The sequence below is a fragment of the Amia ocellicauda genome, chromosome 9 (genome assembly GCF_036373705.1).
Source record: "Amia ocellicauda isolate fAmiCal2 chromosome 9, fAmiCal2.hap1, whole genome shotgun sequence".
NCBI lineage: Eukaryota > Metazoa > Chordata > Actinopteri > Amiiformes > Amiidae > Amia > Amia ocellicauda.
The window spans coordinates 12,505,435-12,524,452 of record NC_089858.1 but is presented as its reverse complement, the minus strand read 5'-3'; the positions used below and the strand labels follow the sequence as shown (position 1 = coordinate 12,524,452).

At 43.1% G+C, this 19,018-nt stretch overlaps 1 protein-coding gene across 1 annotated transcript in view; it reads left to right on the top strand.

Annotated features, from left to right (window-relative positions):
• The window catches only part of gpr107 (G protein-coupled receptor 107), a 29,207-nt gene extending 11,343 nt beyond the window's left edge, over nt 1-17,864 (top strand). Inside the window, exons 15-18 of the mRNA XM_066713173.1 lie at nt 2,270-2,319; nt 5,077-5,160; nt 7,626-7,750; nt 15,133-17,864. Coding sequence (XP_066569270.1) covers nt 2,270-2,319; nt 5,077-5,160; nt 7,626-7,750; nt 15,133-15,232 — 359 coding nt within the window. The 3' untranslated portion in view covers nt 15,233-17,864. The remainder of the gene's footprint in view (nt 1-2,269; nt 2,320-5,076; nt 5,161-7,625; nt 7,751-15,132) is intronic.
• The last annotated feature ends 1,154 nt before the right edge of the window (nt 17,865-19,018 follow it).

Genomic DNA, 19,018 nt, shown 5'->3' with positions numbered 1-19,018 from the left:
GGGGGTGGGCAATGGTGGAACTATTCAAAATTATAAATATCTAATTACATTATTCGGTGATGATGGAGACATTATAGTTTATCTCGGCACTCTCCCAAGACGCATATTATTAGTAGTATTTTGAGTAGGGAAGGGGGTTGGGATGTGGCTTTTGTTTCTGTATTTTAATTAGTTGCTGTAAGGGACTGAGTTTCTGGCTTTCACTCTGGTCTTTATAAATGAAAGGAGGGGAAACGAGGTATTAGCCAAGAATTAGTTGTATAAGAAAAGTCTCGTCTATTGAAAGACATAGTCAGTGAAATTACATAACATTTCTCATCTAGCGGCCTCCCTCGCAATAAAAAACATACAAGCAACCTTATTTAATTTAATTGCATAACAATAATTCCTGTCACACACACTATCTTCCCCTCCTATTTCACAATTACCAAAATTAATATTGAATGCTCTCTAATTGAATTGCGATTCGAATTCAAAATTGATCAAACAATTTAAAAATATGACACAAAGCACAATTGTTTTAGAGAGCAAATGTTAGTATACTAGTCTCCCCTGACTGTTTTGATTTTATTATGTATTTTGTATTTTCCACTGCCAAAATCCTCTCAGGGGTACACTTGATCCAGTATGTCAGCTGTCATTAATGAGTAAATCAGTAAGGAATAACCTTCAATAATGCTGATGGAAACTGGGCAGACCCGAAGGTTTTCAGGTACATTCAGTTGGCGCACCACATCATATTCTGCCTTTGTGTCTGTGTGCTTTGGCTTAACTGTTCGAAAAGTAATTGGTAAACTCGGGCACGTTCTTTTTCTGACAGGCCCTGCTTCTCCCTCTCAGCTCTCGAGCAGCGCCTTTCATCCCTGATTGGAATTTCTCCATTCAGAAATCATTCCAGTCTTTTCTTTTTCTCTTCTTTTTATTGGGCTGTTTTGTTTTTGTCGATCACAAAATCTCATAATGGAAACTCGCAGTGATAAACTGACTGAGATGGAAGCCGCCTGCCTGTTAGACTCCAGGCGCTCGCGCTGCATTAACGGTTCCTCTTCGGAGATTTTAGGGCAGCACACTCTGAGAATGGGAACATTTATCCTCAATATAACCTAACCGGCACTGCCAAGCTGAGAAGTCAGCGGATTTATATATTGATTTATATATTTTGGAAGGGAATGAGAGAAATTTCCAATTGTCCATCGAAATTAATTGAACATATATTTTGGTTCATTTGACACTAGCTCCACTTAGCACCTACAGATTAGAGTCACAATGTGTTGCAACTGGAATTAAATGAGTAGAGAGTATATTCCTTGACTTGAAGTAATTATAAAAGGAAAAAAAAAACGGGCGATACCAGATATTTTATATTTTTGTTTTACTTTGATCTACAGGAAAGATTCCACTATGCCACAAACATGTGGGTCAGTTTGTTTAATGGTATTGTATTAGCGGGGAATTTACGAATTCAAAGACTCCTATGCTTCTATGGGATTAACCCCTTCTGTTCCGCAAGGGGGCTTCCATGTTCTTAGAAGGGGGCAAACAAGGGTGTCAGAGCACACCTAATCTAACCTAGTCCTAATGAAGGGAGTGGGGTCGGTGACCGTTTCCCTGCAACATCTGTGTGGGAGGGGGTACGTGCAGAGTGGAACGTCACAGAGGGATCCGCAGCGGGCTGTTAGTTGTTTATTTTTTCTTTTGTTTTTATCCCTCCCCCTCTCTTCCTCACTTCTTCCTGTAAAATCCTGTACTCTCTCCATCTGTTACTCGGGACCAGGGGACCCGTGCTGCTGGCACTCCGCGTTGAAAACCTTGTTTTCCTACCCTGCGGTCCAGATTCCTAGACTGTAGCATCTGTGCACTCATATGCTTTGTGTTTCACTGTAGGAATGTGGTACAGGGTGGACAGGGTTTGTTTTGGTCTTTCTGTTTGTCTCTCTCTCTCATGTCTCTCTGTTTTTATTTCTCTATCTTGTCTCTCTGCCTGTGTGTGTGTGTGTCATTTTCTCTCCCTCTTTGCTCTTTTCCTGCTTTATCCATGTCCTCTCCCATCTTGATCCATTGCATGTTAAAACACACACATGGCTCAGTTTTGAGTTACAATGAGTGACCAAACATAACAAACGCACATCGGGCACACGGACCAGGAGGAGGGGTCAGATTTGCGTTGCTGGTTAGGTCTTTATCTTTTTTTGTGGAAGACATCATTCCACGTCCTGTGGTAAATCTAACTAACTAAAACTAACATCCTTTTGCTCTTGTGTCCCTGCAGCTGCAATAAGCCTGGCCAAACTGAAGCTCTTCAGGCACTACTATGTAATGGTAGGCAACAATTTAATTTGATTTAATTTTCGTTTTAGTTTTCCTGTCACGCCAATTTTTTCTCTTGTGCATGCTTTCTTATTTTCTTTGTAATCCAATAATTGATCAAAAGCGATATGAATTTGAAATGATAGAAAGTCTATCAAAAAATAACATTTCAATGTATTTTTCCTTCATTTTCATCTGGTATGAAAAAACACCTTAAATAAAATTTTAATTTAGTTTAATTCAACCCTCTACTTTTCTTGGTGCGACAGAGTCAATGAATGTGGCAGTTTCAGAAGAAAAGCCTTTGCTTAGGAAGAGAAAATGTGTCTTAGGGGATGGGGGGGAGGTTGAAATCATAGCCCAAGTTCGACTAGCGCTCTGGCATTTCTATGGAGATAAATGAGGTTGCAAGAGACTAGCAGCAATGCATTGTCTGAAATCTGCATATTCATATTTTCATTTTTCAATCTTAATTGAAATTCCATTTCCTTTAGACTTCTTTAAGTAGGAAAAAAAAAAGAGTTCTACACTAGTCCTGCTGACGGAATAATGAACTCATCACAATTTATACACTGTCCTGACTGCTCTGCAGACGTCACCAACCCCATGGGCGGTTGCCAACCCTGCAGAATGAACCTGGCGATGTGCAGTTCTACTTCACGATGAAGTGCTGTTTGTGGGGCAGGGGGGTGTTGGCGATGTGCGATTTTGGTTGCTGACCAAGTGCGGCCCGAAATTTGCCATAAATGCCCGATGACCAGTCCGCCTATGAACAACCCTGTCAGTTCAGAGCAATCCCTGAAGTCCACTGAAATGGATATGACCTTTTCATTGGTATGACTCAGTTTAGGTTTTTCACCCCCACTAGGAATGCTGTAATTTTACCTGACCTGGTCTAACAAGGTAACTGTCTGCACAAGGGTAAAAGCACTCTGTTCAATAAGATGAGATTGCATTTCAGTACAAAGTATAAGATATGCATTTACTTTAATACTGTAAAAGAAACAGATTTATTGATAGATGTGATCTTTGATATGTCCCATATACAGGACTGGAGAAGCAAAATAATTTATCGTTGCACGGTCTGTGGGGGTTTCTGTTTGTTAATCGCAAGCGCCAGTGTTAATCGCAGGGCGTGATGTCGAGCTGTAAGAAGTCGCCCGCCCTGAGTGCTTTACAGCAAATGCAAATTTTCCACACAGCAGTTGGTGTAATTATAGGTTTTTTTTCCCCCCCATTTTTTAATGTATTTTTGTGGTGCTATTTTTAGCTGTTCTATTTTAAAGATCAGCCTCTTATCTTCCTGCGACCAGATTGTTAATTTCTCCTGCTGTCTTTTTTTTGTTTCTCAATCCTTTACTCTACTGCTCTCTGTTGTTTCCACATTTCTGATTTGTTTTAGTTTTTTTGCTGTTTCCCCCCCCCTCCATTTTTTCCAAAAAAATGTTTTATCTCAACCCCTCCTTCACCGGAGTCTTGTTGAACTCTCCCGGGGGAAATCACAGCTTTCTCTCCCTCCGTCTTGCTCTCTCCTCTCTCTCAGAGCAAGGGGTAATAAATAACTTTTCCTGCACCCCCCTGGCTCCCACCTGATGTATGGTGATGGTCTCGCGTCACAGGGGAACTCTCTGCCTCTCCTCACCCTGACCCAGAAAATCGAAACCAATGGAAAAAAGGTTCTAAATTTATAGTCTATATAAGAACAGAACGAGCACACATTCGCATGCAGGTTGCGTGTTTTTGACTTAATCCACACTAAGACATCTCAGATGCAGTAGCAGATAGGGAGAGCTGAAGAACAGGATGCGCTATAGCCAAACGAAAGAAGAGGATATTTTAAAGAAAGAGGATAAAATAAAAAAAATTGATAAAAGGTTTCCCATCTGTTGGCCAGTGTTTATTCAGTGTTTTCTCATGAACAAAAGGAAGGAGCACAGTGTGTCAGCGGGTGCAGGAGGTCGGTGGTGTGTGTGTGTGCGCATGTGTGCTGGCTTGGAAATTCTGCCACGGACTTTCTGTGTATAATAAACGTCTTGGCCTGTTATGAAGCTCCACACGATCTGCTGCAGTTGATCCTTCAGTTAACACGCCACCATCCTCGATTTTGCGGCAGCTTATTAATGCTGAGTCACGTTGCTCTTGACTGGAGTCCATCCACGGCTCCGCTGAAGCTGCAGGCCAGGGATGTTATTGTCCTCTCCCCACATGGCACCTTTGAATTTTTGGGGGCAGTCTTTCAAGCAAGAGAACATCAGCTGCTGCACAGCATAAAATAGGACGTCTATTAAGGCTGTTTAAATGAGGTTCAGAAAGCTTAATTCATTGAGATAATAACCCATAGAGCTTCCTGTCAACTGTGTTAACTTAAATTAATTTGCAGGGAATGGGGTTTTACAGGAAAATGTCCATCTTGGGAGTTTCTACCACACACAGACCTGGCTCTTATTTCCAGAAAGAGATTACTTCTGTGGCTCGGTTTGCCCAACCCCCCCCAAGTATTGTCAGGTTCATTCTTGAGCCTTTTGATCTGTGTCCACTAATGCAGGTAGCTGTGCCCAAGTCATCGAACTGAATGACTTTTTTTTTTTGTATCGGGTCACTGGTTCATTCCCTCTGTGGCCCGGCTACGTTGTTGTTGTTGTTTGTTGTGACTCTCTCTCCCCCTCACCAGCTTTCACAGGGTGCGAATTGATTTTGCTTCTGATTGTCAACTGGTGGTTAAAGACTTTCTATTTTATTAAAAAAAAAAAAAATCTTTCTTGTCCTCAGATTGTGTGCTACATTTACTTCACGCGGATCATCGCCATTCTCATCAAGTTCATCGTTCCCTTTCAGTGGAAGTGGCTGTATCAGGTAAGCGGGCACAGACTCGCAGAGGGGTACTGGGGGTGCAGGTCGTGGGGTGGGTGCGGTTGGTGGGGGTAACATCCACTCCACTTGGTTGAGCTTCAGAGCATGCAGAGAAACGCTGGGAGAAAACCCTTATTGCTGTGGTCCTGAATCCTGGTCCTGGGGACCCCCTGCCCTGCTGTTTTGTGTTCTAGCTGAGCTCTTAAGTACCCTACTAGTAATTAATTGAACCCTAATTTAATTAATCATTTGCCTAATCTGAGATCTTAAGTTATTTTAAATAGGTGTAGACTTCATATTACAGTTGTGCTCAAAAGTTTGCATACCCTAGCAGAAATTTTGGCATTGATTTTGAAAATATGACTGATCATGCAAAAAAAGAAAAAAATGTTCTAATTAAGGATAGTGATCATATGAAGCCATTTATTATCACATAGTTGTTTGGCTCCTTTTTAAAACATAATGATAACAGAAATCACCCAAATGGCCCTGATCAAAAGTTTACATACCCTTGAATGTTTGGCCTTGTAATGGTAATGGAACTTTTATAAAGATGGAAAAGGATATAAAAAGTTATCCAAAGCCTTGAAAATGCCAGTCAGTACTGTTCAGTCACTTATTAAGAAGTGGAAAAGTGGATCTCTTGATACCAAGCCAAGGTCAGGTAGACCAAGAAAGATTTCAGCCACAACTGCCAGAAGAATTGTTTGGGATACAAAGAAAAACCCACAGGTAACCTCAGGAGAAATACAGGCTGCTCTGGAAAAAGATGGTGTGGTTGTTTCATGGAGCACAATACGACGATACTTGAAAAAAATGAGCTGCATGGTCGAGTTGCGAGAAAGAAGCCTTTATTGCGACAATGCCACAAAAAAGCCCGGTTACAATATGCCTGACGACACCTTGACACGCCTCACAGCTTCTGGCACACTGTAATTTCAGTGACGAGACCAAAATAGAGCTTTATGGTCACAAGCATGTTTGGAGAGGGGTCAACAAGGCCTATAGTGTAAAGAATACCATACCCACTGTGAAGCATGGTGCTGGCTCACTGATGTTTTGGGTGTGTGTGAGCTCTAAAGGCACAGGGAATCTTGTGAAAATTGATGGCAAGATGAATGCAGCATGTTATCAGAAAATACTGGCAGACAATTTTGCATTCTTCTGCAAGAAAGCTGCACATGGGACGCTCTTGGACGTTCCAGCAGGACAATGACTCTAAGCACAAGGCCAAGTTGACCCTCCAGTAGTTACAGCAGAAAAGGTGAACGTTTTGGAGTGGCAATCACAGTCTCCTGATCTTAATATCATCGAGCCACTCTGGGGAGATCTCAAACGTGCGGTTCATGCAAGATGACCAAAGACTTTGCATGACCTGGAGGCATTTTGCCAAGATGAATGGGCAGCTATACCACCTGCAAGAATTGGGGGCCTCATAGACAACTATTACAAAAGACTGCACGCTGTCATTGATGCTAAAGGGGGCAATACACAGTATTAAGAACTAATGGTATGCAGACTTTTGAACAGGGGTCATTTCATTTTTGTCTTTGTTGCCATGTTTTGTTTTATGATTGTGCCATTCTGTTATAACCTACAGTTGAATATGAATCCCATAAGAAATAAAATAACTGTTTTGCCTGCTCACTCATGTTTTCTTTAAAAATGGTACATATATTACCAATTCTCCAAGGGTATGTAAACGTTTGAGCACAACTGTAAGTATGAACTGTAGATCGAAATCTTTAACTTGTTATAAGCTACGCAATTTAAGAAGACAAATGAAGCAAATTTCAACTGAGGAAGGGTTTAATTAAATAATTGAGAGCACAGTTATAACAAAAACCACCAGTGCATGGGGTCCCCAGGACCAGGATTGAGGACCAGTGTCCTGGGCTGTGATACGCTGGGCCGAAGCGACGTCCCCTGTGCTGTCGCAGTCGTTTTCTCAGGCACGCACGGAGTCACAGACCGCTGGCGCTCTGCACCTCTGCAAAATCACTTCCCAGCCAATCCCTGGCAGTACCTTAGGTGCTCTGGGGAGACAGAGGCCACATAGTGATGCGTTTTGGCACCAGCTTCTCCCCAAAGGGCCGTCTACTGGTGCTGCATGGTCAAGTAACACATGGACTGTAACTCATTAGACTTTCATTGGTCTGGGATTAATCTTCCCAGGACTCTGGATTTAGTTTATCATTTCTGCAGTATTCAGAGAGTAGGCGCACCACTAGAAGAAGGTACTGCATTGCTATTGCCTGTCCTTTTTTCTTCTTTTCCTTTTCTTTCGTATTATATATTAATCCGCTACATTCTCAGACCAGCGTTATTAATCTCAGCTTATTCTTAATAAGTATGTATAAAACAATACATTAAAAAACATTGTGTGTTTAGACAATGAAAGGGGGCAGTGTGGTGCATTAATAAACCATGCACCCTTGTCAATGAGTGTCATGTGCTCCCGTCCGCAGCTCCTCGACGAACTGGCCACGTTGGTGTTCTTCGTCCTGACTGGGTACAAGTTCCGCCCTGCGTCTGATAACCCCTACTTGCTCCTGCCCCTGGAAGACGAGGAGGATCTCGAGATGGAGGATGTGTAAGACATTTTGCCCTTAACTGTGTGTCTGGGGGGCTGGGGACGATTTGGGATAACCTCTGCAGTCTTCAAGCAGTGTAGCCTGGTCGTAGTTTAAGAACGGGATATTCTAGGCCAGTGTCTTGATTTCTGCCCAGTGGGGGTGTACATGTAAAAAATCAGGTACATTTACCCAGACAGTGTGTTTATATATATGTTTGTATATAGATATATATTTTTTATAATTCAACCAATAATATGGATCCCTGAGACATATCTAGTGTTTCATTTTTATAATTAAAATCAGCCTGTTTTTTAAATGAAAGCGCAATCTGGCTCAGGCAGATGTAGTTTTTTGGCCGTCTGTTTGAATTTCAGTTGAGAGAGAACGGTCAGCTCAAATGCTATCATAATTTCACTAATTTCACAGATAATTGAGATTTTATATTTAATTATTTTTTAATGGTTTATTTTGAAATACTTGCATTCATGTTTAAAATTTAATTTAAAAATCAAGAATTCTGAAGAGGTAAAACAATCATTTTTAATTAATTTAATTTAGTCTTTTAGCAGATGCTCTTATTCAGGGCGATTTACATTTGTACCCATTTATACAGCTGGGCATTTTACTGGAGCAATCTAATTGAAGTTACCTTGCTCAAGGATACAACAGCACTACCCACCTGGGATTTGAACCCACAACCTTCCAGTTATGAGTGCAGAGCCCTAAACACTACTCCACAGTGCTACCAGAGTCCCAGGGCCTGAAGTGGGAAAGTGATTTTATTATTAGTGTTTTTATTATTTAGTTTGCTGTGAGGGCAGCGGGGGCAGAAGGGCACGGGTTCTCGGATGAAGAACGATCAGTTCTTGACAGATGCTGCCAGCAATCTGTTCCATGGAACTGTCGGAGAGTTCTGGAATGTTCTGTGGGAATGTGGGCGGCCCCCGGATCTGGGCTTGAGCTGCTGCATGAGAAGCTACCGAATGTGTTAGTCAGCGCCTGTGGATCGGGAGGCAATGTGTTCAGGAGATGAGGGCTGCGCTCATGGAAGGCGCTCAGTTCCAGATTGGAGAGGAGAAGCTGTTCCCTGTCCTGCTGTGCCGTCTGGTTTTTGTTTTATTCAGATTGTTAATTGCTTAATTGAGGCAATTGTCGGTCTTAATTAGTCACCATGTCCATGTGTTAAAGGTATCCAGTGATTGATAATTTAGGGAGAACTGTAAAACCTGTAGGATTGTGGCTGTCCAGGAACAGGACTGGCTCTATTAATAATAAACAAAATATAACTGAGCATTTAGATATTTCCCCCTGAGGGTCCCTCGAATCCTCGGGTCTCACAGGTTTCTATTTCTATTTGAGTCTTTAACAGACTGTGACAGACTGTAAACTCTCCAGCCTGCAGCGCTGAGCGAGCTGCACGGAAGGCAGGTGGTGCCGCTGTGAGCCGCGCTGGCTTCTCTGTCACCCTGGGCCTCCTCCCTGCCCAGCACACAGCTCTGTGGGGGTTAATGCTGCCTGGCAGTGCTGCCTGCATTGTCCCCACACTGGAGCTCTCGTACAGTCTGGTGGAGTGACTCAAAATCCAATCGGTGCCAAACTCTCAATTCGCTCCCTCTGAACCATGGCAACACTTTTTTTTTTTTTTTTTTTTTTTTCCCCCAATCTATCACCTAAGTTTTTTTTTTTTTTTTGTTATCTTTAATGAAGGGGGGAGAGACCCCACCCCCTTATGGGATAAAGTCACTCAGACATTTTGTTTTGGTAGTTGCTGAATTATAAACTTTATTTTTAATTTGTTTTCCCTTATTCTGGTTTTGTTTCTCACAGCTGCCCCTGCTTTGTGACACTGATTTAGTCCTCTTCTCCTCTCCCTCTCTAACCTTCTCTCTCTCCATCCATAGCTGACTGTTTCAACCTATTTATCAATTTCTGTCTCTTCTGTTTTTTTTTTTTTTCTGCACGGCTCAATTTTTCATCCTAACGCCGGTGCTCCTCTCCTCCTTCTCAACCCCTCTTCCTCTCCTCTCTCTATCTCTCTCGGTCAGCGTGTCCCACAGCACTCGTCTGCTCTGTCCTGCGGGAGCCGCTCTGAACAGTTTCAGTTCCCAAAATTTCCAGAAATAACCTCTGCTAGTGGCACTCTGTGTCCTTGTTCTTGTCCTCCCTGAAAACAGGCAGGCAAGTGGCTAGTCAGGGGAAGACAAGTGTGTGTGTGTGTGTGCGTGCATGCGTGTGTGTGTGTGTGTGAGAGAGCGAGTCATTTTTTTCTCTCCAATGTGTTGCTCCTTTGAAGAGAACTGCTTCGTCCAATAAACAGTGCAGACCCCCTTAATTTATTTAATTTTACTGACAATTGTACAGAAAGGTACAGTAAAGTGAGGATGTCCTGCAGTTCATACTGTGTTTCTCCCAGACTGGTCATCCCTGTCAGGGGCGAAACTGCGGGTCTTACTGCCCCCAGTCTGTTCCTATCTGTGCTGTAATTCCAAGGGGGATTCCTGGTCTATATTGGAGAGGGGGGTGTGAGATGTGCCTTGCAGTTTGTGACCCCTTGTGGCTCCTTTAAAAGCTGTGTCTGCAGGCTCGCCGTTCCCTCACAGCTATTTCCATTCCGGGTTTTGTGTCCTTTTTCTTATTTATAAACCCCTGCTGTTCCACTCGGAGTAGGAGATGTGTTTTTTCCCCTTGTTAAAAAATTGAGTGATCTCTCTTTCTCTCCCTCCCTCCCTCGCTGTCTTTGGTTGAGGCTCCTTTGGTGCACATCGGCCTAGATCCAGCAACTGCAGGACCAGACTGTGCTTTTAACAGCTACTCACCATGGGAGGGCTGGGGGTCTCCATGTATTATTTACATATCTAAGTTGTCCTCCGCTGATGTGAGGGGTTACATTAACACACTCTTGAGTTCCCACATGAACCAGCCTCTCGGGAGCCCCTAAAATAAAAGCTCTCTCCTGACGTCACAGAGAGTCAGTTTATAATACCCCTCACCCTTTTTTTTAGTGTGATGAAAGTAAACCAGTTTTACAACATTCGGCAACTGGGCAAATAACTGTTTTGAGTGTTTGTGGATTGTTATATTTGTAATAATCCCCCCAAAAATCTAACTGTCGATATACGAGCCAGGGGTGGGGAAACGGACTTCCGTCGTCTTTGCAGAGGTGGTTTCGGACATGTGTGCCACGCTGTGTATGAGAGCTCGGGATCATGGTGTGCTGAGCATCGGGCAGCCCGGTGCAGGGGGCGGCAGTGACAGCTGTGCTCCGTAGGTGCCACATTTCTTGTTATGCTGTCACGGTTCCTGGCCCATCCCGCTGCTCTGCTGTCTGCTCTTGCATCTCAATTAAGCATGCCGGGATTGAGCACGATATCCATTTGTTAATTGCAGTACAGGTGCTTCAGAGATGGAGAGAGAGAGATGGGAGGGGAAGGAAAGAAAAGCGAGAGTGAGGGAGCATTCTGACTCTGGACTCCTTTACCGAGGCCTTGTTCCTTCGTTACACATTCTGAAGCATCACTGTAACTTCTCAATATCGTAATTGTGGCACTCAGTTCTGCCCTCTAACTAGAAATCGGGGAAAGAGTGTATACTGCAGGCCAGATATCGCATAGGAAGAAACAGTCCAGCCTCCTATCAGAGCAGTGTCCGCAGTGGGACGGAGACACTGCCCTGTGCATCGTAGGCACAGTGCTGTGTGTGTATGTGCGTGTGCCCCAGTGCGTGTGTGTTCTCAGATGGCAGGTGTGTGCTTGGCAGCTGCTCCTCCTGTGTCTGGCAGGTATCACGGAGCCAGCCTGCCTGCCTGCCTCCCAGCTTAGCTCTGAATATTTTACCAGGCCTGACTTTTACCAAGAGCGCCAACCTGCTCTTTCCACTTTGCCAGGCTGGCAGCCCAAGGGTGATGTTAATGTGTTACCCCACTGTTAACAGCGCCTGACAGCTAGCACTCAGTGTGTAGTGCTAGTTGCTTAGGTCTCTGGGTTCTGGGTGTTTTTGTTTGTTTTTTTTAGACTGAAGGTTCTGGGAGGCAATGTAAGAAACAAAAGTTGTTTTCTGTTGGTGTTGTGGATGTACATTTTGTAACACATGCACTTTGTTTGTGCAAGTATGTTTTTGTGTGGGTGTTGGTGGATGATGGACAGTGAGTGCTTGTTTGCTCGCTGCTGTGGGAGTTTTCTGCATCCGTGTATGCATGCGTGCACATAGGAGTGCGCAGATACATGCGTCCAGATGTGTGCATGTCATCCTTGCATAGGGACCATGCTAAAGTGGTGAAGTCGTTGTCAGCATTGCTAAGGTGTCTGTCCAGGTTTTTTCTTTTTTGTACGTGTGTTCTGTTGACTTCTGTATGCCTCCCATCCACCCTGCTGTTGGGTGCAAGGGACTGCAAGGCTCTCTGCTATGAATACTAACAGGCTGTTAGAGTCAGCGAGGCTGCTGTTGCAGACCCATCGCCAGCCTGTGTTACGAGTGTCCCTGTCTGTGGTGAATGCTAATGGACGGGGGCAGTACTGTACGCTGCCGCAGTTCTCCTCCAGCCTTGATAGAGTACGACTGTAGAGGTTTGCAGCAGATGTATTTGTTTCTGGTTTGTCTGTTTTGCAGTGGACCAAAACTTGCCGTATAATGAAAACATAACAAAAATAATAACACCTAGTTTCAAAATGAATGCATAGCTGTAAACAAGTGAAGATTGTTTAGTAGAGATGACTTGGTGACACAACCTGCTACTCACACTTTTTTTTTAAGAGACCAATTTTACTTCTCATAATTCCCTTTTCCTGTCCAAAAAAAGAACCCCCAAATAAAATTTGAAGAAGCTATTTTCAGCCGACTGTGTCTGTGCAATCTCCCTGTGAGTGACAGCGGAGAAGTCACTAATGGGGAATTTGGAGGATGTCTCAGTTTTGCTTAAGAGCAAATCATTATGGGTTAAAATTAGTTTTGCCATCTTCACTGAGCTTGCAAGCTGATCTCTAGGGGGTATTCCAAGTACAGAGTGGGTTTTTTATGTTTCTGTCCAGATATGTCTTTTGATGATGTGATTGAGACAGATGGCAGATCTTGGGCTCTTCCCTGGCATTTGCTATTGTCAGTATGGCTGGCGATTGTTGTTCTGGTTGCTGGAGCAGGCCAGGCTGTACGCATGCAGGAGGACTGGTGCTGGGCCATTTGGGACTAGATGATATCCATTTAATAAATGTAAGAGTTTGAAGCTCAGGCCGAAGAGCAGCCAGAGATCCAGTGAACAGGCTGGTGTGGGGCACGGTGACGGCTGTCGTGAGCACAGGATTGATGTGTGTCGGCGGCGCCTTGTGCACCGAAGGAAGGATGTGGGGATTTTATTTATTTTTTAATACCTGTATGGAAATGTTAAATCTAAAAAGGGTGGCACTATGAGTTGCTGTGCACATACTTTTGTTAAAAGACTGTTTTATTTTGTTCCCATCATCTTGCACAGATTCTCCCCAAAATATATATATATATCTGGGAGGGAGAGAATCGTGTAGCATTGCTGTGTGTGAGGAGAAGGGAACAGAAATCCTTGGCTGAGTACTGTGTCAATACCGAGGTGCCTGCAATTAACTAGTCAAGTCACATTTTCATCGTAACGAAGGCAGGGTATAATGAGCTGTGTTAACACTGTTGATATGTTAATACACAAGGAGAACAACAAACTCCTGTGTACCATGGGTTGTGTTTCAGAGTGGAGTGCGTGGGGAGAGCTAGCCCTTCAGTGTGGAAGGGATTGATTTCGCAAGACGACAGACTGACTGGCTGCAGAAAATCACTGTAGAGGCAAGCCAAACTGGTGTGTCATACAGAAGCTACATTTAATGTAATTTTCCATTTAAACCGTTGTGGAAAATTACGGGGAGTTGAACATGAAGTATTTCAAAAACTAATCTGGTTTATTTATTTATTTTACAAGCAATAAATAAGTAAATAAATAACCCTTTGGATGCTGTCCATTAGCTACACAGGGAGCTCAGGCAAATAATGCAGCAGTGTGGAGTTGTGGTCAGGGCCCTGGACCCCTAAACTGAGGGTCCTGGGTTCAATCCTGGTGGGGGACACTGCTTCTGTACCCTTGAGCAAGGGGCTCTGTGTTGGCAGGCTGTGGGGGGGGTTATATCATGTTGCTCTGATAAAGGGACCTGACCTGGATGAAAAGGGATTGTGTCTTTGGCGGAGAGTAGAGTTGTCGCATCGAGGCAGAGAATGTAATATTGCCGGATCGTTTTTAAGAGCTTATCCCGGTGCAGTGTGTCACATGAATAATGAATTAAGAAACAAGAACAGAGGTCTTTTAAGCTCTGAAGTGCCCTGACAGCTGAAATATATAAACTACTGTGTAATGTCAGGCATTTTGCTGGTTATGCTTTGTTATACAGACTTGGGTGGGTTTCTCTCCACCCTTCTACTTCTAGGGCAGGTACAGTAGAATAAAAGTGCAACTCCATGGGGATTGTAGTAGTTTCTTTATGGAGGTTTGTGTGGTATCCTGTTAAGGTAGTAAACCTAGTTTTTTCCACTAAGGTTTGGTTGTGAAGAGGAGGGATTTTAACTTTTTTTTTTTCCTCTCAGAAAATAAATATGAAATAAACAGCTTCATGTATTCTAACTATTAATATTACTGCTTTCAGACAGGCTTTTATTAACACTTTATGGAAGCTAATCTGGGAAGCAACCACACACACTCACTCTCTCTCTCACTCACACACACACACACACAGAGACACACACACACAGAGACACAAAAAAGGCGATAGATCAAGCTTCTTTCTGTGGGGTCTGGGGTGTTGAGGAGAGACGTGTATTCCCTGCTGCATTATTAACTCCAGTGATTCTCTGTAGTGTTTTTGCTGAATTATTGACCAGCAGACGGCTCCCCAGCCTCTGTTGCTGCTGCTGCCGCTCACGTCACCATAGGCCTGCCAGTGACCCTGCTGCCACACAGCCCGTGTACCGATGATGAGAAGGGTGGGCTTAACCCGTGAGCCCTCTGTGCGCCATCGGAAGGACAGCCTGTGTTTACCACTGTGGAGGGCAAGACCAGCTGCACAGTAATGATCAGTAGATGTTTAATATAGTGGAGCTATTTATTAACCAGTTAATCTGCATTGGCGCAAGCTTATTTTTGTATCATTATGATAGAGATTATAGTAAAGAAGTATGTCAACGAGACACATTTTCCAGAACTCTTAACAGCAACTCTTGAAGAAATGGGCTGATGGCGATGATATCTATCTGAAATAACCTAAACAACTTGTTGACTGTTGTTTTTTTGTTGCTATGGTATAGAGAACAGGGAAGCGGAGTTTGTTTTGGTGCCACACCCCCACCCCACCCCTCCACGACACATTTCCACTCCACTAAGGACTGCTTTCTCCTTTAGGGTCACCACGACCACCGGGATGACGGAGGGAGTGAAAAAGGTGAAGAAAGTATCCAACGGGCCTTCGGAAATGAGGGGGGAGCGGGAGAGCATGGCCTGAGGGAGGCAGGGGGGTGCGGGGGAGGTATGCAAAGTTGGGTCACGTTCTGGAGAGTGTGCAATCTGACCTGCCTGGGCTGGGCCACACCGGGCCGAGCTCCTGGGTGGGACTCAAACTGCTTCGACAGAGCAGCGCGGCTCTGGGCCCCGGCATCATGGACAAACACGCAACAAACCGACAAACGCAAACCCTTCAAATGTGATCTTTCATATTCTCACACTCCAGGTGTTGGATGTAAAGTCTTGTTTTCAAGGTTATTGTTTTTTTTTCCTTTCCACTACTTTTACCCAAGGTTAAAGTCCTCAGTGACATTCACTTTTTCAGCACATTAACTCTTGACTCTCTGCATTGTCCTAAAACATTTGTTTTTCTTTTATATACAAAATATATTAATTGGAGTGTAGGCTCTGATGCTTGAATATGAATATACTTTGCTGGATATTCTTGTGTTTTTTTGGTTTGTTTTTTTATCTTTTGTTGCCAGGGGCATGCAGTGGAGAGCACACAGGGTGTTTTAGTAGTTAGACTGTAATCATGTTTCTCCAGGGCCAGGTCGTATATCGATGTAGACAAGCTTAACTTCTATTTTCCAACCTCAAAGCCCTGTAAGACCTGGAAAAATGTGTAATAAAGAACTCCCACTGTCTCCTCCACTGCGTGGCATTAAGGTACTCGGCATAGAATACAAAAGTGTTTTGCTTTTTTCCCCCCCAGGGATCAGACTACAAAAAAAAAAAAAAAAAAAAAAAAAAATTATCATTTTTAAATGGTTTGTACTGAAATGCTTTGTACAGTTCTCAAACCCAGACCTTGTCGACCCCAGGGTTCTTTTAATTGTCCGTGCCCTCTCAATTCGTTAATTGATCTCTAGATTTCTATCACCCCCCCATTATGTAATCAGGCTTTGATATTAAGAGACCTATACAACCTGCAAGACTGCGGACTAGATTTGAGGATGATTTTGAGTTTCCATTGTCTGAACCTTCATTTTTTTTGTCATTAATGCAAGGCGCTATATACATTTCAATTCAATCGGTAATCATCTTTTGGATTTGTAATACCAGAAGTTGAGGGTACTGTCCCAAAAGCCTCAATCTGCTGCACTATGGAATACAATTTAAGGATAAATCTTTGCTTTGGTGTTTTGCAGAAGTCATTCTAGTATCCTATGCTGAAGCACCAAACTGGTTCTTAGTGCTCTGTGCATGATGCAACCATACAAAAAGAATGAATTAAGGATTTTAAAGAAAACAATAGGAAATTTAAATATATATATATATATATATATATATATATATATATATATATATGTAAAAACATGTGGCTGTCTCCACTGGAGAGCTTCTGATGCAAGTAAAGATGATAGGAATGGTATAGATGTAATTTTTTTCCTTTCCCAGATTTAACATTGTTAATAATAAGCTGCTTTGTACAGAGAATCTGATGCCTCTGTATGGGGAAAAAGATTGAATGAATGAATGAATAAATAAAAGGTAATGGTGGATGGATTGCGAAATGAGATCCAATTATGTGAATTTCTGATCAATATTCATCAACCAGAAATCCCTGTGATGTATTTTTGATTCTTGACTTGATGTTGTGGAACAAGTAAACACCACAGCGCTCAGCGCACCGGCGATAAACCGAGCGTTGTCTCCGCAGGGTGACTGTAATGCTACAGCTATTGTTAATGTATTGATTAGAGATCCCTCGCTGGAGAGCACTGCGCTTCCTGGGCTGGGCTTTTCCCAGTCCGAGCACAGGGTGCACAGCATCCAGAACATTGAGAGAGGGAGTAGGAAATTATGATGATGTAGAACTGGGAATCTCTCTCAAGGGCAGAAGGATTCTTGGGGAAGCTGGGAACATCTGAAAGGCATTTTGCGGTGGAAGGAAGGATGGAACTGAGGACCACAGAAAGTGCGAGAATAGTGACCAATGGAAGCGCTTGGACGCACATCAGTCTGTTGCGGGCGACCCCTGAGACTGAATGTCCTGCAGTACGGCTCTGTGAGGAGCAGGTTTACTAATCCCAGCATGTTTTTTTTTTTTTTTTTCCCTTTCCCTCCTTGAAGTGATGTCACTGCTTGTCAGCCTCTCTCCATCTGCTTAGAATTAAATAAGTACAGTTTCCAGGTTTCGGACGCATGGAAATTTCCATCCGTTGAAATTGCATTAAGTATAGATTAAAAGTACCCTGACCCTGTACTGGAAAATGAATGGCGGGATGGATAGAAATAATAAAAGTAAATCAATGAATGCTAAAATAGTCAATCATAACAATAACACAAGAGTAAGAAGATAGATGCTGAAGCTGTCACTGTTAATGATTGTGGGGGTTGAAATGGGACACTTCATAAGGGTTGACTTTACAATGAGAGGTTTGTCAATTGACTAACCAACATCAAGGCAGTATTTCCACGTGTTTTCCTGATGTTTACTTTTGTAAAATGTTTTCTTGGAGCAAAGGAGAAAATAAAAACGATGCATCATCTTCTGTTCCCTGGTTTGCAGATGTAAATATGATATTTTTTACTGTAACGGTTTGAGGTGACACTTTTATTTATGTATTGCTGATGTCAGTAAACTGGGATTCTGAAATCAAGAAGCAATAAAGTTTCATTCAAAAGCACACTTTCTCTCCTTTTTGCTTTCATACTGTGCAGCATGGGCCGAGTTGGCTGGGTTTTTCCAATCCACTGGACCTGCAGCAGTCCCCAGAGAAAGACTTCTTGTGGAATACATTAACCTGCCATACATATACCTGTGAGATACAGACACAATTACATGTTCTAGTTCAGCCTTGCTATTTTAAGACTCCAAGACTGGGCCACAGCCCCTGCTGTAGAAGTGAATTTTTGCATCTTGTAGAGCTGTGACTGTGCTCTTTGTGCATGTGTGTGTATAATGCATGCCTGTGACTCTTGCTCACAGATAATGGTTGAGAATCATCCTTTGTGAAAGACTAAGTCGATAAACGGAACAATTACTTGTACAGGTCCTGGATTATAATAGGATTATAATCGTAATTTGGTGGCCCTGTTTGGTTACTTGTCTGATCTTAAATGCAGTAACTCTGGTCTCTTCCTTATTGTTCTACTATGACATGTGGAAAGCATCAAATGAAACCAGGTCAGGGTGCATGGAACCTATCGACAACAAGTGCCCTTTCATCTGATAAGCAATATTGTAATGCATAATTTAGCAGCAATGCCCAGTGGGAGGCGTCTGCCATTTATTTTAATTGTAATCCTAATTGTTGCACTAATAGTGGCATCAGTCATTATGATTATCTTTCCTGTAGACTTCTGCAGATATTGTAATTTAGATGCCAGAAAAAAAAAAATGAATTGGAGGGGCTACCTATTGCTCTTAATCATTTCATTGGCTTTTTGTTTTTTGGTAGCTCAAGGACAGCACATTCTTGTCTTTTAATTAAGGTCTGGCATTCAAGTATTCAGTGTAAATCTTTAATTTGAGGTTGGTAAAAAGCCGTGCATGAAGAACGGGGGTTCCGGGGGAGGCAACAGTCCTGTAATGTTTTTTTTGTTTGTTCGAGTCCTCCCCCTTGTACAAATGCAGCAGGCCCTGCATCTCATATTGGATTCAACACAATTGTGCACCAGCATGAGCACTCAGCAGCTGCAGCAGAGCCATTACACTCCACTGATAAAGACGTCTACTGCTACCCCCCCCACACAATAAGGCTTCCGTTTGCATTTCAAATGCCCCCCCCGAGCAAGGGACGAGCCCTCCCAGCTACTGATGGACTCTTTCACATGCAGC